Source organism: Lathamus discolor, chromosome 13 (genome assembly GCF_037157495.1).
Source record: "Lathamus discolor isolate bLatDis1 chromosome 13, bLatDis1.hap1, whole genome shotgun sequence".
Taxonomy (NCBI): Eukaryota; Metazoa; Chordata; class Aves; order Psittaciformes; family Psittacidae; genus Lathamus; species Lathamus discolor.
The window spans coordinates 521,803-547,787 of NC_088896.1; the positions used below are offsets into that span (position 1 = coordinate 521,803).

General features: G+C 44.3%; 2 protein-coding genes across 8 annotated transcripts in view; one reads left to right on the top strand and one right to left on the bottom strand.

The window, feature by feature from the left end:
- The window catches only part of SAP30BP (SAP30 binding protein), a 32,113-nt gene extending 19,294 nt beyond the window's left edge, over positions 1-12,819 (bottom strand). The window contains 4 exon segments of the mRNA XM_065693678.1: positions 9,257-9,304; positions 12,333-12,442; positions 12,564-12,699; positions 12,702-12,819. Coding sequence (XP_065549750.1) covers positions 9,257-9,304; positions 12,333-12,442; positions 12,564-12,699; positions 12,702-12,782 — 375 coding nt within the window. The 5' untranslated portion in view covers positions 12,783-12,819.
- Positions 12,781-25,985, top strand: part of RECQL5 (RecQ like helicase 5) — a 38,476-nt gene continuing 25,271 nt past the window's right edge. For 3 of the 7 annotated variants that reach the window (XM_065693671.1, XM_065693674.1, XM_065693676.1), the window contains exons 1-8: positions 12,801-12,883; positions 13,382-13,512; positions 15,077-15,198; positions 16,885-17,403; positions 18,118-18,223; positions 18,594-18,705; positions 20,905-21,067; positions 21,424-21,506. In XM_065693671.1, the coding sequence (XP_065549743.1) occupies positions 13,392-13,512; positions 15,077-15,198; positions 16,885-17,403; positions 18,118-18,223; positions 18,594-18,705; positions 20,905-21,067; positions 21,424-21,506 (1,226 nt within the window). In that variant the 5' untranslated portion in view covers positions 12,801-12,883; positions 13,382-13,391. Of the gene's footprint in view, positions 12,884-12,948; positions 12,971-13,011; positions 13,095-13,381; positions 13,513-15,076; positions 15,199-16,884; positions 17,404-18,117; positions 18,224-18,593; positions 18,706-20,904; positions 21,068-21,423; positions 21,507-25,985 lie in introns of those variants that run through there. The other 4 variants (XM_065693677.1, XM_065693673.1, XM_065693672.1 and 1 more) reach the window with 4 other exon arrangements.

Consider the following 25,985-nt stretch of genomic DNA (forward strand, 5'->3'; position numbering starts at 1 on the left):
GCAGCAAACAGAGTGTGGGTCAAGTGTATGCAGAATCTAGGGAAGAGAAAGCAAGGGAACAGAAGTACAGTGCTTGTATTTCCCCCCTCCACCCCTCCTTTTCTTGTATTGTGAGAGAAGAATCCCAAGAGAAAGCTTGAAACAAGCCCATTTCCTACAGCCATATCCTGTTTGCCAGCTCTGATACATAGCCCCAGGCAAAGTGCCCAGTATAGGATAAGAAATTTAACTAAGAAAGAACAAATCCAGATACTTGGAGAAGCACAGCAGCTCAAAAATAAGACACCCATAGGAAAAACCCAAATACATCTAGCCTTCAGTGACACTTCTATACAGTCTTCATAAAGCAGACTTCATAAAGACTTCATAAAGACTGTACATGCCTATATTGAGATACTATTGACTCAGGCAAAGAGGGAAGGAAGAACAAGTCAGGAAAGAGTCAACTCCTGAGGTATTCCTGAAGCATTTTATCAAAACAAAGAATGTGTGTAGCTGACAGTACTTTTTACTTTTTCAGCTAAATTAAATCTAAAAATCCACCTTCATTTCATTTCATTGAAAAAGAAAGAAGTATCAGGAAACCCAACCAACATCTGGCAAAACAGTGGGAAAATGTTTTAGAAAGGAAGCATTCATAGCATAAAAGCCTTTAAATAGCTTCTTTGAAACTTGATTCTGCTCACCTGACATATGCTATCTCAACATTTTACAAAGATTATTTGTTAGGAGTAATTTCCAGTAAAGGAACTGTGAGCCAGAACTCTCCCTTTCCAAGTGGAGGTACAGTTAATAACACCTACATCCTGGTCCCAGAGCTACCTGCCTCTGCTGGCTGCTGCCTCTCTCTCCTTCTTCATCTCTGATACTAGGGGTCCTCCAAGTTTAACATCTGCAGATCACCCTGGGCACGTGCTTTACAGACACCACAAAGCACAGACACCAACCAGGGCACAGTGGTGTAAGTCTGCAAAACAGCATGCAAGTAATATTGCACAGTCTGTGGGCACACACCAGCAGCTCAGAGCTGCTGTTCTTGAGTGCAGGCAGTAGCTGAACTCCTAGCAGTCTCCACCTGAAGCCCCCATGGTCTGCAGAGGCATGCCTTGCCCTGCAGAGCCCATAAAATCTGCTTTCAAGTCACTTTTGCTTCCTACAATAAACAGGAATTCAGAGGTAAAAAATTGGGACCACATGACAGGGCTGGAGGTGTCAAAGCGACTTCAATGGTTTTACTCTTTTTTCACATTGTTGCAGTGCAGAATCAAGTAGAAGGTGAAGCTGGGCTGCGAGAAACCTTGAGCCTCACAGCAGCAAGGCTCTGGAGAACTGACAAAAAACTTCTTGCACTTCCTCCCTCGTACACAGGATAAAACCCTTCTTCGTGTTTTGGGGTAGAGGCAAGGTGCACAGCCATGTGTCCTCCCTGGGATATGCACTCCTCATGAATGGATCCCACAGTTTTTGCAGATTTTGGTTCTTCTGTACTCAAAACAGGGAGGCTGGAAGAAGCTATTTGTTGGCGCTTGAGGCAATCCTCCATAGGCACTGACTGCTCAGCCACTCACTCTGACACACACCAACAGGCAAAATCAGAACAGCTTATTTCAGTTCAGAAGACAGAAATAACTGCAATCACAGAACTGGACTTGAAGAACTTAGACCTTTATCAGGTGAAATATGCAAGGGGAAGCAGCTCCAGAAAGGACTTTTCTTCAAGTTTAAAGACAAACAGAAAAAGTCTGGTTCTTCCTTTAGAGAAGGCAAGCCACACCTGTGTCAATAATTCATGGTATTTAGTACTGCAGGGAATGAAGAGTCTGCCCCAACATGTATGCCTGGCGGGGAGGAAGGAACATAAGCATGTCCATGGACATGTCTCATCTTCCAAACAGCTCAAGAGCTGGACTGAAGCCAGCAGCTCTAACATAGGTAACCCAGCTCCACCAACCAGCAACACTGTAATCTATCTCCCTCTCAGAAGTAGGTGGGACAAAGGGCAAAATGCCTGAACTGCCAAATGCCATTTTGTTTCCTGCATGTAAAACTGTTTAACCACCACTGATATTCTCTGGCAATAACTAAGGTCAACCACCTAGTTAAAAAATGGGAACCAGTTATCAGCTAGTTTAATGTCTGGGCACACCAACAGAGGATAGCTGCAGAAGCTGAGCTGACACTACTTCCCCCTAAAGGCTCTCTGCCATGTAATGCTGCTGCTCAACTGGTTCCCTTCATAGATCCATGGAAAACCATGTGCCAAACCTAGAACAAGGAAAAAACCCAAACCCATAGAGTTGGAAGTGCAGACAGCATTGTCCACCATTATATTTAAAGGAAGGCAGAATACAGAAAAAATGCCTCTGAGATTGCAGTGCTTATTGCCAGCAGCTTCAGGTTGTGCTCATAGACACAGGTATGAGTCAGAAACAAACCACTGGAGATCTAACCTTAGCCCCAAACCTAGAAATTGCACAATTCACACTTTAAAGGTGTTTACCAAGAGGTATGCAGCACAGCCATACAAGGGTATCTTTAAAACACAGCTGCTTTTTTGCCAGTTCTGCCCCTCAGAGGCCAATACTAACCCAGAGAACAGCAAAAAGCCACAGGGCTTTTGATGGAAAAAAAAAAAAAAAGAAAGAAAGAAAAGAAAAAAAAAAAGAGAGAACATGATGAAGTATTTTTCTTTTGTTACTGATGAGACATTGGGAGTGCCTTTCCACAACACACAAACCAGTCCTATCCTACCAGATCCAGGCACCACAAGATGACTAATCCACAGCCACCTCAGCCGTTGTAGGGTGCACTGGTTTTGGGTGGTACTGCAGTTTTAAGGTGTTCTCCAGATCTATTACCTTTAACATATTCTAAGAATTTTTAAGAGTACCTCTCAACAGCTGAAAGCATGAAGGGCTGGTATTTCGTGAGCAACCTTAATTATCTGCCACCACCAAAGATTAAAATTCCTTTCAAAAACTTACTAATGCCAGCTCCTTTTACACAGCTTGCTGTGGAACACCTAAATGGAAGCAGGGCTTTAATCATAGAATGGCTCATCCAGTTCCAACCCCTGCCACAGGCAGGAACACCTTCCACTAGAGCAGCTTGCTCCAAGCCCCTGTGTCCAACCTGGCCTTGAACCCTGCCAGGGATGGGGCAGCCACAGCTTCTCTGGGCACCCTGTGCCAGCGCCTCAGCACCCTCACAGGGTGAGCTCTTCTGGCCAAGAGCTCATCTCAATTCCTCCTCTGGCAGGTTAAAGCCATTGCCCTTGGCCTGTCCCTACAAGCCCTTGTCCAAAGCCCCTCTCTAGGTTTCTTGTAGCTTCTTTAGGCATTAGGAGCTGCCCTATGGTCTCCCCCGAGCCTTCTCCTCTCCAGGCTGAACAAGCCCAGCTCCCTCAGCCTGGCTCCAGAGCAGAACTGCTGCAGCCCCCACAGCATCTCCATGGCATCCTCTGGACTCACTCACGCAGGTCCACACCCATCTCATGTTGGAGCACAACTTTTCCCAAACACTTCTTCCTCTACTTCAGACCAAAGCAGTTACACTTGAGGTGAAATTTATTGATTAGGTTCAGGCACATTTTGAGAATCTGGCTTCATGAATGTTTCTCAAATTCAGAAAAGTTAACAGGTCTTATCAAAGTAGAGTTAATTACAGGGATTACATTAATTCACTGACCCCCATTTACTGGTACTTAGCAGTTACCTCATTTACTTTAAATCAAGATAATTTTGGTATTTAAACAAACAGGTTAAAAGCAGCAAGATAAAAATAAAACATTGCAATCGAAAGTCTCTAAGCATTAGTACACACCTACACATTGTAACACAGCAGAATTACTCCACAAGCATGCTGTACCAATAAAAGCCAAACTTTATAGTTGATGTGGTACATACTGAGAAACAAAATATTCCTTCAAAAATCAAGACACCCTTCTGCTCTATCCCAGTTTGGCTGCCCCTTCATACAATACCTCAAGATGCAGAGGGGGACTCTTAAAACCAGAAAACATCGAAGTAGCCGCCTGCTTTGAAAAACTGTTGCCATGTGCCAGGCATTCACTTGCCAAGGGAGTGGCAAATTTATTAGCTTTCCTGCACTGGCTGCCCTGATGCCACAATCAATGCTCAAGAGTTAATGATTTCCCATGTGAAAACTCCAGCTAGCCAAGCTGCAGGGCTGGGCTCCATCCTTGATCAACACTTGCAGCCTGTTACTCATCCAGCCCTACAAGGTGAAGGAAAGAATCCCTCACATGGGACTTGGAGCACAAGGTCAGTATTGCATTTAAGGTTAATTTTCCTCCTTCCTGCAGGGCCGGTCTATTTAGTGAGCTCTGAAGGCCTGTATCTTGTTACTGCATCAAGGCTGTGACCATAGCTAGCTGCTGGCTAAAGCCCAAGCACCTTGCACTTACTGCACAGCCCATTAACCCTTGTCATCCCAAACCAACACTGCCAGCAGAGCACCAAAGTTCAGACCCATTTCCATAGCCTTTGTTTTGTATCCATGGCTTTATCATTTGAGAAAAAGACACAAGCAACCCGTGCAGGCTGTGAGATTCCATCTTAACACCATGCCTTTGCCAAAGCTTCTGTTGACCACTTCTTTTCCCTTCTAAGCAGAAGGCCTTGTTTGTGAAGTGCCTTTAGGACATATGCTTGTTTACAGCTAATGATGTCTCACTTAAAAGCAGGGACCCCTACAGTGATTTGGTCACTAACAAACATGTCCTGTTCCAGAGCCTAAGGACATCCATCCAGAGTGAAATTTGGAAAAAGAACTGGTTTTACCTAGATTTGAATCTCTAGTTTTCCGTCTGTGCTCAAAACACTTCCAAATGCAGTTACAGGATGTGGTGTATCTGACTTTGCTACTTAAAAAAGGAAGATTCTGCTTTTTGCTGCAAGCACGCAGTGTTCAGAACTGGTTCACAGGTGTTCAGTAACAGTGAATCCAATGGGCCAGAAACCTCTTTTGGAAGAACTCTTTCAAATGACTGATGAAGCTTAAATATTCTTCTACTCCTGGCACACCCTTTTCCCCAAAGATATGTATAAAAAAGTCTCCATGTATCCCTCTGAGGGTAGACAGAAAACAGCAGTTTGACATCTGCATGTTTGAACTTCAAAAGCTTTTTGTGACATGCTACTCAGCAGAAAAAACACAGATAAGCTGCAGTCCCATCTAGTACTTTATATTAACTTCACCTCTAGTGAGGAAGAAGGGCTGTACAGACACAGACATACCTTCATCAAATCAACAAGAGCACACTCCCTGGCACCACAGTAAAAAACTGAGATAAAATATAAATCCTATAGGTGGGGTAGAAAAATATCTCTCAGTGTGATTCTTTGAGGCAGGCTCCAAATTCCTCTCTCCCCATCATCACTTCAGCAGACAGTTTTTACATCATTCATGGCTTTCAGTGTCCTCTGTCTATACTCACAACAGATATCAGCTGAATCTTCTGGAGGTTTTGTGTCTGCTACTATCCAGCCGAAGAATGAGGCCAAACTGCAGGATGCACCAGCAACAAGGGAACTACTTCTGCACACAGCCTGGTTCAACTGTCCTGGTCAATTATTCAAGATAAAATCTCAAAGTAGTTCCTTTACTGTATGTACAAAGAGGCAGAACAGCAGAAAAAATGCTAAATGTATATTCAGGGCTTGAAATTACTGTAATTACCTGATGAACTGCAATGGCTTTATCGCATTCCTGCATTTAAGGATCTATCTTCTGTTTACAGCCAGGCTCAGACCCTAGAAAAGCCCTCGCCATATATAAGGGGCCTGTGATACCTACTTAAACACATTTCCAGGTCTGTGATGCCTTACAATAGAGCAAGACCTACAGCAGCACTCAGCTGAGACAGAACAAAAAGTTGTCCAAAAGTGTTAGCAAGTTATAATCAAGTGCCACACTTTGGTTTTACAGTAATTACAACCCTTACTCACTAGCTGTCAGATACTGCAAGCTCAAAGCAACCAGGAAGAACAAGGAGGACACTGCCACTTGGTGGAAAAAAAGGATAGGAAACATTTGTAACAGTTCCAAGTAAAACTTTTTACAGCCATGTTTTATTTCCCCCCATCCCAAGTGAATTTCTTAAGATCATGGCTAGCGCAACTCCATCAGTGCCACAGGGAATGCTGTACAGAACATGCCCTCTCTGACCAGCACAGCACAGGGCTGCCTTGCAGCACGCTGTGCAGCAAAGGTGTGCTTCTACCTCTCCCTCAAGTGCCACCTGGCTACCTAACTTGAATTCCATAAAAGCCAAAAGGCAAGAGAAAGCCACTCCCTTTTTCAGTTGTGTATGAAGACATTATTAAGGATATCATGGAAGTCAAACTGAAGTTCAGATTTGCCTCCCTGCTATTCTTCTCAAATCCTCACCTTTCATCCCATGCCAGGAGCTGCATTTTAAACTTAAAAAAAAAAAAAAAAAAAAAGTAACTTTAAATTTACATTTTCAGTTCTTGCAGAGCTCCTACTGCAGAGTGTACCCAAGACAGCAAATCATTTTGATACATTCGTTGTTTCTTTGCTTCCCAGCTGAAACTGAAACACTGTTCCACGGCCATCTGTAGCTCTTCCTCATAAGGGTTAAACAGCAGCACACAACTGGCTGAAATCAAGAGACTTTTTAAAAAAAAGCCAACATGAAACAGCAACATGTCAGCAACATGTTAAAGTAGCAGCCACGCAATTCAGTGGTAAGATTCTGTAATGCATCCTTACTCAGACAAGAGCCATTATAGTCTGATTTTGTTCTCACAATCAGATCTTTTCTACATTGCCCTGGAAAAAAGGAAATATAATTCTCATTTCTAAGAAGGGGAAAATGGAAGACCCAGGAAACTACAGACCAGCCAGTCTCACCTCTCTGCCTGGCAAAATCTTGGATCAGATTCTCCTGGAAAGCATGCTAAGGCACATGAAAAACAACTAGGTGGCTGATGACAGCCAGCATGGCCACACTGAGGGGAAAGTCCTGTCTGACCAATTTGGTAGCCTTCTATAATGGGGCCACGGAACTGACGGACGGGGCAGAGCAGTTGACGTCATCTACCTGGACCTGTGCAAAGCATTAGACACTGTCCCACATGACAACCTTGTCTCTAAACTGGAGGGACACCAGCTTGATAGATGGACCACTCGGTGGATAAAGAACTGGCTGGATGGCTGCATGCAGAGAGTTGTGGTCAACATCTCAGTGTTCAACTGGAGAGCAGTAACAAGTGGTGTCCCTCAGGGGTCGGTGTTGGGACTGATTCTGTTCAACATCTTGTCAATGACATGGACAGTGGGATTGATAAATCCTCAGCAAACCTGCTGATGACACTAAGCTGTGTGGTTCGGTTCATAGGTGGAGGGAAGGAATAGAATCCAGAGGGACCTTAACACACTTGAGAGGTGGGATAATGCCAACCTCATGAAGTTCAACAATGTGAAGTGCAAGGTCCTACACCTAACTGAGTTGGGGCAATCTTAGGCACAGCTAAAGGTTGGGCAGAGAAGAGATTCAGAGCAGCCTTGCAGAGAAGGACTTGGGGGTGTTGGTGGATGAGAAAATGAACATGAGCTGGCTTCAGTGAGCGCTTGAGCCCAAAAACCAATCACATCCTGGGCTGCATCAAAAGGAGCGTGACCAGCAGGTCAAAGGAGATGATCCTGGCCTTCTACTCTGTTCATGAGACCTCACTTGGAGTATTGTGTGCAGTTCTGGTGTCCTCAACATAAAAAGGACATGGGACTGTTGGGACAAGTCCAGAGGAGGACCACAAGGATGGTTAGGGGACTGGAGCACCTCCCATATGAAGATAGGCTGAGAAAGTTGGGGCTGTTCAGCCTGGAGAAGAGAAGCTGCGTGGAGACCTCATAGCAGCCTTCCAGTATCTGAAGGGGGCCTATAAGGATGCTGGAGAGGGACTCTTCATCAGGGACTGCAGTGATAGGACAAGAAGTAATGGGTTCAAACTAAAACAGGGGAAGGTCAGGTTAGATGTAAGGAAGAAGTTCTTCCCTGTGAAGGTAGTGAGGCGCTGGAATAGGTTGCCCAGAGAGGTGGAAAAAGGATAGAAGTGATTGCCTCCTCCTCACTTCCAAAAAAGGTAATTTATTTTTCTTGCAACAAGGAAAGGAGACAATGCATTCCATTTCCAAGTGCCTTTTATCTGTATACCAAAGGCATTCATGATATTTCACACACTGATGCAACAGAATTTACCAGCTGCAGTACAGCTGCCAAGATTCTCAAACGTGTATCATTATAAATGCATAAAACCATTGTGGAAACTGTAAGAAGTCCTGCTATAAAATGAATTTTAGCAGAATAGCTCAGCGGATTCATTTGACTTCATCTTGTCCTGTCAAAACCCTATGTTAATTTAAATGCTCTGCAGAATTTCAGTTTGCAGCACAGTCCTCTGGTTTCCTCAGCAGAGCTTACTATCTGCAACCTTGAGGAAGCTGCTAGATAAAATAAAGGCCCTCGCATGTGTTCTTCACTCAGTATCCCACAAGACTGCTTATACTGCACGGGCAATTGAACTAGCAGAATAATTTGGGCGCAGGTCTGTATATAAAGTCTCAAATGGCTTTGGTCTGTGCCTGTCTTCCAGCTTAAAAAAAGCTTAAAAAAGCCTGATATTATGCTCCTCTGTGCTGTTAAACCTGTTGTTCAGCAGAAACAAGATGTAATTCCAAGATAAAGATGACTTCAACTATTTATGACAGCTACCATCCACGGATCTTATTTCACTTTCTTAACTTTAAACACCACCTTCACAAAATCACTTCATTTAGAAGGACACAAAGACAGCTGGAGACAAATGAATCAATTCTGACACATTTCATGACCTTTAGGAGCATAACATCATTTATTAAGTTGTTCTAAACGAAAGAAGTATTCCAGCTAATACTGGTTGTAAGAGCATTCTGTAGCAAACACTACATCTCCCAGGTCACTGAAAAATAGGTGAGATACTGTCAGAAAACATACCTCAGATCTAATGCACAGGATGACCAAGTTCACGAATGCAGATCTGGATCGTGACTCAGCCCATAGCCTGATTACTTAACCTTTGGCAGAAGCCAGAAGTCAAAAAAACACATTACAACTACAAAAAGGAAATTATGAAACTAGCTACAGAAGATCACAAACGAACATCAAGCCATGCTGATAAGACTTATCCTTCTTGTACTGAATTCCCCCCTCCCCCCCCCCACTTTGAAATACCTTTAGGTCACCAGCCTCAGGTTTTTCAGTCTCTGAATCGTCATCTTCCTACAAGACAAGAATTTACATGATTAAGCTTAAAGAGCAGGCTTTGCAAGTAACTGCACTTGCAGAAAAGGGCTGGCATTCAGCAGCCCAGCTAGTAGTCCAAGACCGTTTCCACAGAAGGCGGTTCTACCCCACCCACTCATGACCAGAAAACAAGTCCTACAGTCAAGGAAAGAAGTGTTTGTTTGGGTTGTGGGTTGGTTTTTGTTTGGTTTTTTTAGGCAAAAGCATCACTCAGTAACAGGTGTCCCATGCAAAATTCACGCTGCTCCTGAATGCTCAGAACTAGACAGTAAGAAGCAACAGAACTGTGGAAAAACACATTTAGCTGATTATCTGACAAAGCTGTCTCTTCCAGCTGGCAGGCAGGTTTTTTCCACTTGTCCCCACCGTTTAGTAGCACTCAGAAAAAACAGCTGCATTTGCAAGACCTATTATAATCCCAAGCACACAGCAGCAAGACACACAGGACACAGCTGGCCTGCCACCACTCCAAACACACAGGCTTGGCAAGGGTCTGGCACAGCACCACGTTCCAAGGATCCGGTGCTGCCAGCAGACACCACATCTTTGTTTTTGTATAGTGCCCTCGTAGCCTCGTTTGCAGATGATGTGAGCTCGCACAGAAGGGAACCACTGACAAACGTTACTGGTTTTGGGTAACACACCTCAATCTTTATTTCTACCAAGAAATTTCTGCCCTGTGAGAGCTTGAAATACTGAACGCAGCCTTATGTCAAATTCTATGCCACAAGAGACGCAAGCTTCAGCTTCAGTCCCACGTATTAGCTAAGCCTACTGTCCCACTACCCTAGGAGCTACTTCACTGCGGATCCTAGAGGTACCTATGTTTCTAGGAATACATACTCTGGGTTCAAAACAAGTTTGAGGAGCTGAAAACATTTTTCATGCTCACACAACTCACAGAACAGTTTTTCTTCCAAACTTTGCCACAAATGTCAACTTTGTCTCCAAAACAAGAACTTGGTATTACAGCTTTTTTTTTTTTTTTTCCCTTTTTGAAGAGTGTAATGATTACATGCAACTGAAAGGAACAGTTTACAATGAAATGTGCTCATGTGTCCATGAGCAAGTTCTGGCAAGGCAAGCTACAGATTAACCACACAACAATGCCAGTAAGTTTTAAATGCCCAAATTAACATGCCTATCTCACTGAGACAAACTCCTTCACTTCAGCTACTTTCCAGCTTCCCTTTCTGAAAGATGCACTTACGCCAATAATTCAGAGTCAACTGTCAAAGTTTAATAACAATAAGCTTATAATTAGAAAAGAACCACAGTATCAAGTAACTTGGTGCTTATCAGAAATGAAATTTCTCTCCCCTCCACAGTCCCACCTGTATTACAAACATAAAAATCATTTCCAACAAAGCAACAATAGGTCAAACCATACACGTTATAGACAGGTAACTAAACCAGCTCCCCAAGCCTCCTAACCTAGCAGGGATATCACTGAAACAACCATCAACAAAGAGACATTGCTGAGAATTGCCTCTGAAAAAAGACAGAGGCTTTTCAGTCACTGTTAAGGTAAATAATATAAATACATAGTTGTTTAGATAAAAGCCCAGGACAACCTGAGTGCAACCTGCACTGCTTTCCAAAACCAACTCATAACCAATATGACCAACTAGCACAAGCAGTTTTAAGGAATGTCTCAATTCTGGTTAAAGAAAACAGTGAAAAAAAAACAAGCCTTGCTCTCCTGCAACAAGCCAGAGGGAACGCGCTCCATGTAACCTGCACACATTCGCACAGTAACCACAAATACACATAAGATCCACTGCCTAAAACCAGTGACTTGATCGACTGCCATTACTTGAACAGCAACTTCTACTTCCTAGATGATGGACACCGCAACCCGCATTCAAAATTGTGTGTGCAATAAAGGCTACTCTATTTACATGCCCATTCGTCAATGCTAGCTAAACACAGCTGATCTTGAGCACACCTACCACTTTCTTTAAAGTGGTCTCAAAGAAAAAGGGTCTAGAAATTTGGGATGTAAAAAAAAAAGAATCCCCAAAGCCAGATGCCAGGGGCAGCCCCCAAATGCTATCACTTGCACCTTCTCCAGTTAGCAACAGAACAAAGCTAAAAGCAAGAACAAGAAACAAATTTCTTGCCTGCTACTTTGGAAAGCAGACTGCAGAAACAGTGAGTGTCTCATAAGAGACCAACCTAACGAAGTAAATTTCAACCTAATGAAGTAAATTTCACTGAGGAAAGGTTATTGTACCACAGACCTGTTATTTTCTAAGTACATGGTAGAGGAAAAAACTAGAACAGGGACAAGATAACATTCTTAATGTGGTGATAAGCAAAAATTTAATGATAACGAAAGGAGACAAGAACCCTCCCCAGACTTATTGTTTTGCTGCTACAGGCACGACAGAACTACATATCCTTTTATGTGTTACTGCTACACTCGCAGACAGTGAGCTACATGCCCTGTCTCACAATACTTCAGTTATCTCGGTATTTAGGTGATGTTAAACACATTCCATACACCTATATGGGATGCTTTACATCAAGGTAACCTGATGTAGTGAGTGGGTTGAGTTACACACCAAAAAATATCTTTAAGAAATCACAGAACTTAATTCTTCTCAATCCTCCAGCTAACCATGCACCAGTGTGTTCCTCTTAAAAGATCATACTATGTGACATATACTATATACATATATGTCAACTACACTTAAAGAGTAATTTTTTTTTTGGTGGGGCTGTTGACTCTTTCCAGCCTTTTTTCCCAAAAGAGACAAATGGCATCAACACAGCTAGTAACAAGCAACAGACTGCACGAAGCTGCTGACAGCCTTCAGAGTAAATGCTTTCTACTTGAAAACAAAGTGAACAAAGGATTTGGACAGTGCTGAAACCCATCTGCACTGTCAGATATTCGAAGTTCCATTATGGGTTGCAACTCGGGGGCTTTAGAAAGACATAAAGCTCTGCAACGCATGAAAAGCATCAGGGCTAGCTCTTAGAGCACAGAGGTACTTACTGACTGCCTGCTGTTCTCATCATCCTCTTCTTCATATCCATCCTCATCACCATCCAGGCGGGTGAAGTCATCATCTCCGTACCCAACTGAGACCAGCCCTCCTTTCTCTCCTATGGAGAAAAAGTTAAACCGCGAGGAATGAGCAGGGGGCAAGTGGCAACGAGCGAGGCCTTCCCTTTACAGCGGACTGTGGCGGGCCGGCGCCTTCCCCAGCCCCCTCCCTGCCCTCACCCGTAGCCGCTCCCCCATCGCTTCCCGCCGTCCCAGCCTCGCTGTCTGACTCCGGGTCTGAATCCTCAGCGTAAACCGCCAACGACGACAAGACGCTCCTCTTGGCCGCCGCCATCTTCCAACTCCTCCGAGCCCGGACTTCCGGCGCGCGGAGATGGCGCGCTCAGCGGGGTCGCAGTGGCACCGCCGCCCGTCCCCTTCCGCCTGCGGCGGCCTCATGTTGGGCCGGGAGAGCTGCGGCGGCCGCTCGCGGCGAGAGGCGCAGACCCCCGGGCGCGGCGGCGCGGGGCTGTGGTAGGGCAGGGAGAGGAGGGGGAAAGGTGAGCGCTGGCCCTTTAAGGAGTGGCTCCTGACGTCATCGTGCGGCGCCGCTACAGCCGCTGTCGGATCCTGACCGAGAGCGTGGGGTTAGGGAGTGGGGGGCGTCTGTCTGTGGAGGTGGCGGGAGGATTCCCTTGGGAAAAGGACGTGGGAGGCTGGCAAAGAGGAGGTGTTCTCCAACACCAACCGTCACCCACGCCGTAGCTTCGGGTGCGGGCGGGTGTGGGCGGCAGTGAGGCCCCACCACCACTATGGCCCTGCAGCTGTACCTCATGTGGAGGCCTTGGGCGGGGTGGTTGTCCCAGAATAAACGATATTGGGGTTCCCTCCATTGGCGGGGCCTAGATGGCGTCCCTGGGAGAGGCCTCCAAAGCAGAGAGGAGCCTGGCAGGGCAAACATGGGGGAGGTCGTGCAGGTGGCTGCAGATGGGGTAGGCTGTGGGCAGAGGAGAGTGGCAGTGCTGGGCTTTAGCTCTGGTTCCTGTCACCGTTCACAGCTTCTCCAGGATGAGTGGCGAGGCTCCCCCAGGCCTGGAAGGCAGGGTTCGAAAAGCACTGCAAAGAGTCTTCGGGTTTGAGGCCTTCAAGACTTCCCTGCAGGAAAGTGCAACTATGACTGTGGCGAGAGGTGAGGCCCAGCATCAGAAAGATCTGAAACATGTCTGCCTTTTCATCTTCTTGTGGGGGTGATCTTGCAAGAGTTGGTATTGTGCTTGTTTTGAGGAGACACATCACCTGGACTGTGCAGGACCTCCAAGCACTCCTCTGCTCTGAAATCATTTCAGTGACACAGAGCACAAGCCTGTGCTGCCCACCAGCTCTCCAACCATGTCTCTGCCCTGCCTGTTCTCCCTCGCATTTGTAACACCACTAGTGCATCAACCCGGAAATAGGAAGTGCTAAAGTGCTATTGTTGACATTTCCTCTGGAGGCATCTGCCAGCATGCGTGTGGTCAGATAAGGCTAAAACTGTTTAAATTTATAGGTCAAAACTGTTTACATGTGCACATTTTCAGAGTCAACCTGTCCTTGTGTTAGAGATGGTACCAGTAGAAAACTTTATTTCCTGGCAGAGTTTATGATTTTTCTCTGAATCGTGACCTTCTGGCAAGGGCCTGCAGGGACAGGACAAAGGAGAATGGTTTTAGACTGCCAGAGGGGAGATTGAGATGAGCTCTTAGGCAGCAGTTCTTCCCTGTGAGGGTGCTGAGGCCCTGGCACAGGTACCCAGAGAAGCTGTGGCTGCCCCATCCCTGGCAGTGTTGAAGGCTGGGTTGGATGGGGATTGGAGCAACCTACTCAAGTGGAAGGTGTCCCTGTCCATGGCAGGGGGTTGAAGCTAGATGAGCTTTAAGGTCCCTTCCAACCCAAACCAGCCTGTGATTATCAGAAACATGGTTTTGCTGGTGTTGATGTACCAACCTATGTACAACTGTTGGTTGGACAGGCAGCTCACGTGTGCCAACCATGCTGCCAACCCTCTGCTCCCCTGACAGGTCCCACAGTGCAAATCAGAACAGTGTCAAACTCAGAACTCAGGATATATGTACAGTTTTCATCTATTGCCAGCAGCTCTGCAGACCTGCTGTTGACAGCAGCCTGCCCAAAAGTGGTGCTCTGTCAGCAGTGTGTCCCTGCCTATTAATGCTGCATGTGCTGTCATCTTTGTGACTTCGGGTGGATACTGCTTAGCACAGTGCCAGTTACTAGCCACATGATACTATCTGCATGGTTGAAATTTTCAGCCTTTATTTCTTATGTGGTATTTTTCTGGGATAAACTTTAAGAGGATGTGTTAAAGATCTGTCATGGGACTGGTAATTTGGTAACTGGAGGTCTGTAAGATGAGTGAAAGCAGCTCGTCTGGAAGAGAATTAGCGTGAATAACTTGTTCAACTTCTCCTTATCTTGGTTTCTGTAGATCTTCTGTTACTTTTGTAAGGCTATTTCTAAATGTTTGCAAAGCAATCAGAGATTCTTTGAAGGAAACCATTGCAGGCATGCAAATTATTGCTGTGCTTTTAGAAAATTAAGTGAAATTAAGTGTCTTTTTTTTTTGGTATGCCACATGGTACGTGCATACATATGCTGTTTCTCACAGATTAAAAGCCCTTCTGCCCACCCCTCCAGTCAGAGCCCTGGGAGCTCACCACCACTCAGTAGCCTTGAGCTTTCTTCTGTTGTCTTTGCAGGCGAGAAGGATGTCTTTGTATGCATGCCCACAGGGGCAGGGAAATCCTTGTGCTACCAACTTCCTGCAGTTCTGGCAGTGGGCATCACCATTGTCATTTCACCTCTGATTGCACTGATTCAGGTAACTGTCTCCTGTTAGCTGCGGAAAAGTGTCAGTGGATGGGGTCGGGAGACTCTGGAGGCACAGCTACCTCTTATCTTTCTGTCCACAAGTCTCTGCTGTAGGCCTTCCTCTAGATTCTCTTGATGTCTTGAAATATCTCTTGATGTTTCCTTACCATGGTGATAGGTGAAGAGACTGCAACTTAGCTGCAGAGCAGAGTAACTGGTATGATAATATGCAATTTTCTAAATTATGCTTCTCTTCTTTAATAATCTAGTAGTTTTTATAACTGAGGCTTTCTCCATTTTCTCCAGTTGTCTTTTACCTCTGCTGTGCTATACAGGAGCAGCAGAGTACCTCAAATGGACCAAACTGGATCTTTCCCCAGAAGAGAACTGCCATTTTACTTATAAAGTAATAACTCCAGGAATTATTAAGTTGCCTTTGAAGGCACAATTTGTTCTGCATCAAATTATCTTTCTGTTGCAGACAGTCTATCATGGGAAGAAGCTGGTTTAGCAGAGGTGCTCCTTGAGTGCTCACATCTGTGGATCTTTTTTAACCTGTATTTTACCTTTTCTACTTTTTCATCACCTGTTGGGAGACACACTGCCCTATAAGAGCAGCTGGAGCATTGCTTAGACTTCTGTAAAGCATCAGTTAGCATTGCATGATAACCTGGTGTGGTGGGCTGCTGGTCTTTGTTTTGTGGATTATTTTTTTTAACTCCTTTGCAGTCTCAATGTATGCACATTAATATTTTATTAGTGAAATGGTGGTTAAAAGAATTGCTATTGGTAAGATTTGCAGGTGAAGCCAAATGTGTCACAGTGATAAACAGGTTGAGATGAGCACAGTGAGTTACGGAACAGAGCTGGAGTGAACCTTCAGAGGTCTTCTCATCAAGATGGGGTGGCTATGCCTGAAATGATGATGATATATTTCAGTGTAGCCAGACTTCAAGAGCTTAGTCTGGGAAGTTCATGTTAGCCTGAGAGTTGACTTCGTGAACAGTGTATGTGAAATCAATCACTGAAACCAGTTATTGAGTGAAATAATAAGGTACCTGTTTTTCAGGACTATTCATATCTTCTGAAATGTTATGTGCTGGTCAAGTGTGAGTAAACAGCTTAGTGTATGGATGAGGAGGTGAATCTGTATGCCCAGTGTTTGTCTGGATGTGATGCCATGTTTTCTTACTGGTTTTCCTGGCATGATTCTCATCAGCAAACTTGGTTCTGTTGCAGTGATTTGCTTGATTCTTGTATTTTGTCCTATCTCAGCTGCTTTTATGACATCCTGTTGTTATTTTGGTATGAAATGCCTTCTGTTATTGTAGGGTGGTCACATTCATTTTCCACCTCTGTCAACTTGATTATGCTGATAGCTTGTTTCAGCGTGCTTCATGTTGTGATGAGTTATTTTGCACAGATCCTTCCTGGTGTTCCCTAACAGCAAAAAAGGCTCTCTTAAAGGGAATAGAGGCACAAACTGCAGTTGGATGATATGCTCACAGCTGCAGATAAAGGCATCTAGAGTTAAAGTTATAAATACCCAGACTGTAGGTGTATGTTGTCATGAAACTTGATCCTGGAGGTGAAACTTGGGGCCTCACCTGGATGTCCCTGGTAGTCTTTCTTGTGCTGATGACTCTCTTTATTTCCATTTGCTTTTAATTTAATTTTAATTTTGTATTTACTCTAGGATCAAGTGGATCACTTGCTGGCTCTGAAGATCAAAGCCTGCTCTCTGAACTCCAAGCTTTCTGCCCAGGAAAAGAAGACCATCCTGACTGACTTAACAAGTGAGAAGCCTCAAGTAAAGCTCCTGTACATCACCCCAGAGATGGCAGCTGCCTCCTCCTTCCAAGCTACACTGAACTCTCTGGTGTCCCGAAAGCTCTTGTCCTACTTGGTAATTGACGAAGCGCACTGTGTTTCCCAGTGGGGACATAATTTCCGACCTGACTACCTCCGGCTGGGCACCTTGCGCACTCGCATACCTAATACACCATGTATTGCCTTGACAGCTACTGCCACCAAGCAAGTCCAGGAGGACATTGTGGCAGTGCTCAAGCTAAAGCAGCCACTTTCCACATTTAAGACCCCTTGCTTCAGATCTAACTTGTTCTATGATGTGCAGTTCAAAGAGCTCTTGACCGATCCGTACGCCAACTTGAAGGATTTCTGTCTGAAGGCACTTGAAGTGACAAACACCACTGGGGTAGGTTTTACATTTAAGGAAGAAGGCTAAACTGAAAAAATCTACCTTGATGGTCACTGACCTTGGTATGGCCCTGGCAGGTCTGTGGCAGGGGAGGAGGAGGTCCCTGGAAGGAGGGTGCTCATGTGTATGTTCTAGTTTCTCTAAAAGTGGTCACATATGGTTTTTAGTTCCTCTAAGATAGCTAGAATGTGAAGGCTGCGTTCCTTTCAGAGGTGTCCTTCAGAAAGGGGTTGCTCTAAAAGAAAGTGGATTAGGAATATGCGGCAAGCAGTTGTCTTGATTTGTCATGACCCAGGCAATTATTGTATGTTTGATTGTGTTCTGCTTGTCTACTATGGTGACGATGAACAGGAGCATTTGAATGTCATGTTGAATTTCCTGCTCTGACACTAATTCCCAAAATAACTCTCAGCTATTCAGCTGTAGCCTCTGCACCTGTTTATTTGGACAGCAGAGGGAGACTGCTTCTTACCTTGTGTCTACTGGGAGAGGATTGAGGGAGTAGATTTGGTTGATGTTGGGACTTGTAGGACTTGTAAGGAAACTTTCTCTTTGATTTACTTTTGTGCTGACACAGTATTTTCAGTTGCCAGGGAATCAGCTTGTAAAGAGATGAGCTTTGGACATTCCTCCTGTCTCTGCCATCCTAATACTGCAGCTTTGTTGATTGGCTTCAGGCTGTGTTGTGGACTTTATCTCCTGTCTGCCTAGGTGTACTCCGGTTGTGGCATTGTGTACTGCAGGATGCGGGATATGTGTGACCAGCTGGCTACTGAGCTGAGCTACCGAGGAGTGAAAGCCAAGGCTTATCATGCAGGTACAGGAAGTTGCATCTGTGTCTCTCAATAGCTGGTAGAACTGAACTGTACAGTCCTTAAGGCCTGGGTTGGGGCTATCTAGGAAACGGTTTTCTAGGCATGGTCTGCAATGTGTCTGATGCTCATGTAAGATAAGTTCAGGGTCTTCCACAGGACAGCATTCCCTTCACTCCAGAGCTCCTGGTTTTGTTGGATCTTGCACAGCCTAAATATAATAATTGCTTTTATCCCAGGAAGGAATCAGATTTTTCTCTTTGGAATAGAAACAGCTGCTGCTGTCTCAGTCAGGGGTTGGCTTGGAACAGGGGAATGGAGGAGGAATTTAATTTATTTCTTGTTGGTTTCTTCCCTTTTTTTTTAACTTCCCAGGACTCAAGGCAGCTGACAGGACTTTAATCCAGAATGAGTGGATGGAGGAGAAGATCCCTGTTATTGTTGCAACCATCAGTTTTGGAATGGGAGTAGACAAAGCCAACGTCAGGTATGTGAGGCTGAGTGTGGTGCCCTGCCGGAGTCTGAAACCTGAGCAGTGGGAAGGGAAAGCCTCAGTCTCTCTGTTACCTGATACATGCAACTCAAATGCCCGATGAACACTTGCCAAGTCCACAGAAACAGAGCTGGATGGTTTTTATCTTAGAACCAGTAAAAACAAAGCTGGAAGGGTTTTATGAAGAAATTAAGAACAAGCTACCAGAGCTCCTCTGTGCCAGTCATCTTCCGAACCAAGAAAACTGGAGGAATTTTTTTTTTTTTGGCCATACTCTCCAGGGTTTCAAAAGAAGATGTCTTGAGGCAGTCACAGCTGTCCCTGTCACTTCTCTTAGTGCAGTAGTTGCTGTTAAAAAGCAGTGGGAAGAATATGAGCACCTGAAATAATTCATACACCCTCTATTAAAATGGTCAGAGCCAACTCTTTTTTTAGACATCTCTTTTTGCAATGCAGTGGGGGGAAAAATAAAGCAGTTCACAAATGGCAATAACCATATCAAAATACAGCTCTAGTCCAAGGATAAAACTTTGCACATGGTTTCAACAGTTCCTCTGGGACTTCTGTCACCATAATCACTCTGTGTTGCTAGAATTCCTGATCTGCACTATGGCTGTGCTGAGTTGGCATTGTGAGCTGTGATCCCTTAGCAGAGGGTAATTCAGGTGCAGCTCATGCAATGCCCCAAACAGGCCTGATCTTTACTCTAAAATCCACATAAAGCGATTGCTTTGAATGCTGTGAGAGAGGGGCAGGACATCAGTGAGATAGTTGCATCAGTTCACAGTTGTGTCATCCCTCTGTGTCCCTGTGCTGCCAGGTAACAAGACTGTATAGCAGTGACAGACTATTTTGCTGCTTGATGCGTGTGACCCAAGAGAGAAATGAGAAGTTTACTAGGACAGCAGCATGAATTAATGACCCACTGAAGCCATCCTGCCCTGTTCAGGAGAGTGGCTGTTACAAAAAGCAGAGTAACTGAAATGCATAGGGCTGGTCAAGAGTGAAATGTAGCTGAAAAATGCTTGTAATCTGGTTAGTTTCCAAGGAATGGAGTTAAAATTACTTTTTACAGGATGTTTTTTAATAGTTTAAAGGACATTATGCCTGAGCCTAGGCAACAAGCAGCTGCTGCTTAGCCTTCATTCTGCTGGCAGAGTTCTGAGCATTCATGCATATGTTATCAACTAAGATCAGGTCTGACAACTTCTGGAGGTGACTTTTCTGTACAAAAGGGAAAATGGGTGGTGTCTCTTTTTATGCTGGAATCAGCTCCTTTCTGTTAATTCAGTTTTTCTTGAGATTATCAGTCGCTTCAGTAAACTTTCCGATAGGGATTAAATGTGTAGGGCTCTGATGCTCCTTGCCTGGCCTGTTCTGGAGTGTCTGTGTTTCTTCAAATGTATTTGCCTGCTTTTGTCTTTTATTCTTTTTGCCACACCCTTTTGTGCCATACCTGCCCCTGGGACATGCTGGTTTGGAGGCAGGCTGGGATTTAAAACATTGGCAGCATTACTGTCCTGTGAAGTCCTCTCAGTGCAGGTATAAGCTGAATTGCCAAATAGGCAGGTACAAGCAGGTTTAAAGAAGTGGTGTGTTGAAAACAGTCAGAGATTATATGAAGTTTAGCAATGATTCTATACCTGTATTATCTGGCTAGGAAGGAAGGAAGGATGCCTTTGTCTACAAGTCAGCTTGGTAAGACAGAATTTCCCATGCAGGCTTTGTTGGCAAAAAAGTGTCTTTTAAATTGATTATTTCAAAATGTGTTCTGCAATGTTCAAATTGTGTTCCACAAAATAAATAGGACTCTTTTATTAATGCTGTACTTCATGGTAAAATCTCCCAAACTCTGTAATTCAATGTCCTTATTCTCAGTCTTCATAGCTGTACAATTATATGCATGTTTGGGATATTCACGTGCTCATCCTTTTCCATCCATTTAAAGTAACATCCTGCTCACATGTTGTTCTGGTATGTTGTTTTTCTTATAGCCCAGCTGTTTTCCTTGTGTCTCATGTTAAGAGGACTTACATTTCTGTTTGCAAAATCCCTTGCTCTGCTAAACCCTGTCTTTTGTGCTTTTGCTGCCCTGTATTTTACTGTTGTTGATGTCCACAAATAACACCATTGTGTATGAAGTGATCTGAGAAACCTGCAGCCTTATGTTTCCTGTTGCCTTATCCCATGCAGATTTGTTGCCCATTGGAATATTGCTAAGTCAATGGCTGGATATTACCAAGAGTCTGGCAGAGCTGGGAGAGATGGGAAGCCATCCTGCTGTCGTCTCTATTACTCAAGGCATGAGAGGGATCAAGTCAGCTTTCTGATTAAGAAGGAGCTCTCTAACATCCAGGTAAGATCTGCAGAATGGTACCCACCTGCCTAGATATGCTGCTGTCTTTGCTCTGATCTGATTTGCCTGCAGTAATCTTGGAATGTGCAAAGATGAAGTGAGTTTTTGTGGGTCTTGAGCTGTCAGTAGCCCTGTTTCAAGGGATAGCAGTGAGGAATAAAACAGAAAGGGAAAGGGCTACAGCTTCAGCTCTATTACAGAGGCATGGGTGAGCATAAGACTGGAGCAGAGACAGGGTGATGTCTATACCTGTTTGCTGGATTGATCAGAAGGGTTGGATTTAGTTGTCACTAGAGTTACTTTATCTGTTTATATTTTAATTTAAGACTATAGTTACTGTCCCTTTCTGCTTTCAGGAAAAAAAAGGCACCTTAAAAGAGTCTGACAAAGCTGTGATGACAGCTTTTGATGCCATTGTGAACTTCTGTGAGGAGCTGGGGTGAGTGCACTTCTTTCAAACACTGTTTAGTGTTGGGGAAACCATGCCCTGTCTGTTCCAGGGCACTGTTATTCCTGAGATCTTGCATGTCCAGGAAAAAAAAACAACTGAATGAATCGCCTGGTATTTTGCTGTCTGAACTGAGGAGGGTGTCCCTGGGACATCTCTCTCTCACTCCCACCTCTCAGATAACTGGTATGTTGGTCTTGGAGCCTGACCAAGCTATGTGGTGATGTTAAACTGTAATTCCTCTGGCTATGAATTTTACTATGTTCTGTCTTTGATGATGGGCTGACTTAGTTGCATTTGCTTTTGTTTTGGCTCTTTCCTCCTTCACTACATTATCTCTCTTCTAAAGAGATAGGCAGCCTAATCAGCATGGGATGGAAGCATTTAGATTTAATATTTCTCTAAACCTCAGTGGCTCCATTCTGCAAAGAACGAGGTGTCTGTGATTCTTATTGACCTTAGAAGGAGCCGATGGTGCCTAGAATGTTTCAGAAACAGGCCCAAATTATGGATATCCACAGTCTAAATGCAGAGTAGCAACAGCAATGTGAATTGTTTAGGTTCTGACTTGTAAACTGTAATTGTACTAATTGCTATTCCATGCTGGATAAGATACCAAGGCTATAATTTTGCCAGTAAGTGAGCAGTCTGTGTTCACTAGCTGAAAACAGTCAACATGTGTCTTGCTTTCAAGTCTGCATTTTGTTTCATTTTTCACACCTGTGTCTAGGGCAACCTTTTCAGTGTGATTGTGATGTGACGCTTTTCTGATGCCCTGGTTAGCATGTGCTCTCCTTGTGGTCATGCTTGGTAAACAAATCCTGTTTTATGGGGTTGCTCCAAGAAAGTTTTGCTTGTGCTAAAGTATGGCACAGTTCTGAGTCCTGGGGCACTTCTCTGCCCAAAGTCAAAGTGATTCTGGGAAGTAGCTACTGGGAGTTGTCTTGCTCTTTAGTTTGATCTACTTAAATTAAGCAGCTCTGCTTCTTCTGGTGTGTGTTACTAGCTAACAGCAAGAGGGGCCAAGTGGCTGTTTGCATCTGGGATTTGTATAATCTGAGAGTCAGCTGTATCTATCTGGTTAGACGTTAACCTCAGGAAGCCTTGTCTTGGTATCTATTTCTCCTTGATTCCTAAGCTGTTTATAGCGGTAGAGTTAGTCAGGACAGTCACTTCCTGGAATCGACGCTAGTGCCATAAGAACTGGACTGGGATTACTGGACTAACCTTGCACAAATCAGAAGCAGGGGTCTCAGGACATTCCAGGGTGGTGCCCCAGTTAGGGCATGAGTTGGGCTCCATGGTACTATCTTATTGCATCTCCTACTTCATGCACATTGTGAAGAGCCTGACTGCTGTCTCCAGTGAGGACTTTCTCTAGAGTTGCACATCAGCAATGAGGCAGTAACTATGCAAGGACGGAAAGAAAACATTCTCCTTTGCTCAGATGAATAGTAACAGATACAGGATTTCATTGGGTACATAAGAGAGATTTCTGTAGGGGAATATCTCTGCCCTAATTAGAAATCACCTCTTCCATACTTTTTCTTCCCTCTCACAGCCTGGTACGTTCTTCCTACTGTATAACGTGCTGTATGCATATCCCAGAGTAACACGTTGCAGCACCACTCACTGGCTTCCCTCTTTGTAACTACAGGAGGCTAAGATTCTATGTAAAGGAACACCACGTTGCATTTATTTTTTACGTTTTGAATTAAGACAGTGCTATTCTCGTTTGCTTTCACTGTTTGGATAGTGAAACTGACCTTGGCAAGGTTCTAAATAGGAACAAATAAAGACAGACTTGCATGTTGCCAAGGATTTTTGCATAGTATATTTAGGCTTTTGTCCAAGTATGACAGGAGAGCAATGGTATAAGCTGTTCTGGGGAGCACGTTTGAGCAAAGCTTTTGCTGGTCAGAGTTTCTTGTTCCCCATTTGCAAGGTGGAAAAAAACCACCCTGTAACTGCAGCAGTGGAAGACATCTTTATCAGTTTTAGGTGGTAGCTGACCATTTGCCTGTAACCAGTGGTTTTGCTTGAAAGATGAAAATCAGGCAGATGTGAGCTGACTTTGGTATTTGTCTAGTCACGCAGTTCCGGAATGCAGATAGCCTTAGGTGTTGAGTTTGTTGTAGACTTGCGGAGCAGCTTGCTGGCAGTGGTGTGTTCTCTTGATGCAGGGAAGTTGCATGGGGAGAAATAACCATCCAGGGAGAGAAGAGGGTATGAGAGAAGATGATGTTCTATGAACAACACAATTAGGTTGTAGCTGGGCTGATTCTTGCTTAGCATAGGGCTCCAAGTACAGTGTCTGAGTTTTGCTATTTATACCCCACTTTGTGCCTTGGGAATGAGCAGCACCCAAAGATGACAGCAAATAAAAGGAGACCAACAAAAACAAGACAAAAGATGCCAATCACCAGTAGCCCTCCAAGAGCCCAATCACTTGTTTCAATCAGTCTCATTAGGTCTTCCAGAGCTGAGGATGCCTCTTGTGCTGAAGATATGTTGGCTTCCACCCTGCTAGAGATAAACATGGACAATATCATCTCTTGGTGTCCTTTCTGTGCTCTGAGCCCCAGTCCCCAAAGTAGTATAGGCATGCATGTTGTCTCTGCCTGCAGCACCCTTTTTCCAAAAGTGAGCATCACAGCAATGGGAGCGTAAACCAGAAGAAAGGTAGGTAAGGCCAGTTTCACTATCAGATCTACAGAGATGTAAAGAGGAAAGGTTCTGGCTTTACAGGATTTTGGCAGTTGAGATTTATTTTAATCACAGTTTATCAATACTTTTAATAATATAACATAGTGTCTGTCCCAGCACGTTCAGTGTGAACCCTTCATCTCTGTCAGCTGTACAGCCTATACATGAAAGACAAGTATTCAGTGGGAGAACTTCTTTGCTGCCATTGGAAGTATCTCTAAAAGGGAGATAAACTCTGAAAACACACTGGAGATGAAATGAACACTTACTTGAAACCAACCAACCAAAAAAACCCACAAAAATTAAGCAAAGTTCTTCATGTCCACCTCATGCTGCCATGGGGCTTAGAGTAGTTGTGTAAAAAGATCTCCTGCTAAGGGAGTTTGCTTTAGTAACACTTTCTGTTACTCTGCCACAGAAGCATATTTTCCTCCCATGCAGGATAATTCAAGATGGGATCTCAGTGAGTTCTACAAATTTGCATAATGGCTTGGTCATAGCTTTCTAAAGAATATCCAGCGTCTCTCTGCAAGCATCTTGTGGTTTTACTAAAGCTTCCTTGCTTCTCAAGGGAAAAGATGGATTATTCCTCAAACTTTCTCAGAAATACGACTGTGCAGTCCTAATATATTAAGGGAGGTCCATTATTTTTGAAAATTTGTTTGGCTTGTTTCCCATTGTGTCTGGATCCTTAATACTATAAGGAAAGTGTGCTTCATCCTTGCCAAATACATTTGACTAGGAGCACATTTCAGTTTGCTGAAGCTTTTGTTTCCTTCTTAGCAGCCAAATATATTCAGTTCATGTGTTGTTTTCTGGAATGATGGCAAATCACCATGCCAGGCTCTAACCAACAGGCATATGGGACACGAAGGTGATTCTGGATAGCTTGCTTTGCCTTTAAAAGGGAGACAGGCTAGATACTAGTTCAGTAGACCCAAAGGCAGAAACCCAGTGTGACTGTCCACCCTAGAAAGTTCTCATCTCTTTTGCTAAGCACAGTTAAATCTCATGAAACAGGACAGCTGTATGCAAGTTTATAAATACCTGAAGGTGTTATGTTTGTAGCAGGTGTTTCTTCTGGTCCTCTGCATTCCCTCCAAGAGATCTTGGCCTGTGGGGAAGAACTCCCTTACTGCACTTGAAGATTGTAGAGCCAGCATGGAAGGTGCCTGTTTGTACTACAGTCAATGATTAACAGCTGACTTCCCTGCAAAGGTGTGGTCAAAGGCATTGAGCCTAGTTGAAATGAGGTTCTTTCTTCTCCATGGCTTTATCTACTCATACACCTGTTCCAGTGGTTGTAAAGGCTCATGGTGCCCTCTGACTGGGGAAGGCTGCAGTGGAGAGAAGGGGCTTTTGTTGGATCCTGAGTGGATCTGTATTGTAAGCTCTGTTAGGAGACCACCATATTTAAAATGACTGTGAACAAGACTGCCCTCCAGTCCAAAATTCATTGTGAGAGTTTGGGTGGATAAACTCATTCCAGAGCCTTGCACTGCCATTAGCTTCAATAAAACTGTGTCCTTGTTGCTTTCCTAACTGAAGAAGACCAGAAGGATGGTGCTGGAGAGAGGTGGGAGAGGAGGAGGAGAATGTGGTGTGTGAGGTTGTGTGTGTGTAAGAGGAAACTTTGTTTTTCACAAGCCAAGCAAATCACTTTGAAAGGAAGGGATGATGTTACAGAATAGAAGCTATTCCATCAAGTCATCAGTGGAACTTCAGCCACCTCTGCTGGAGAGGCTGGCCTCTTTTCTCTTTTAG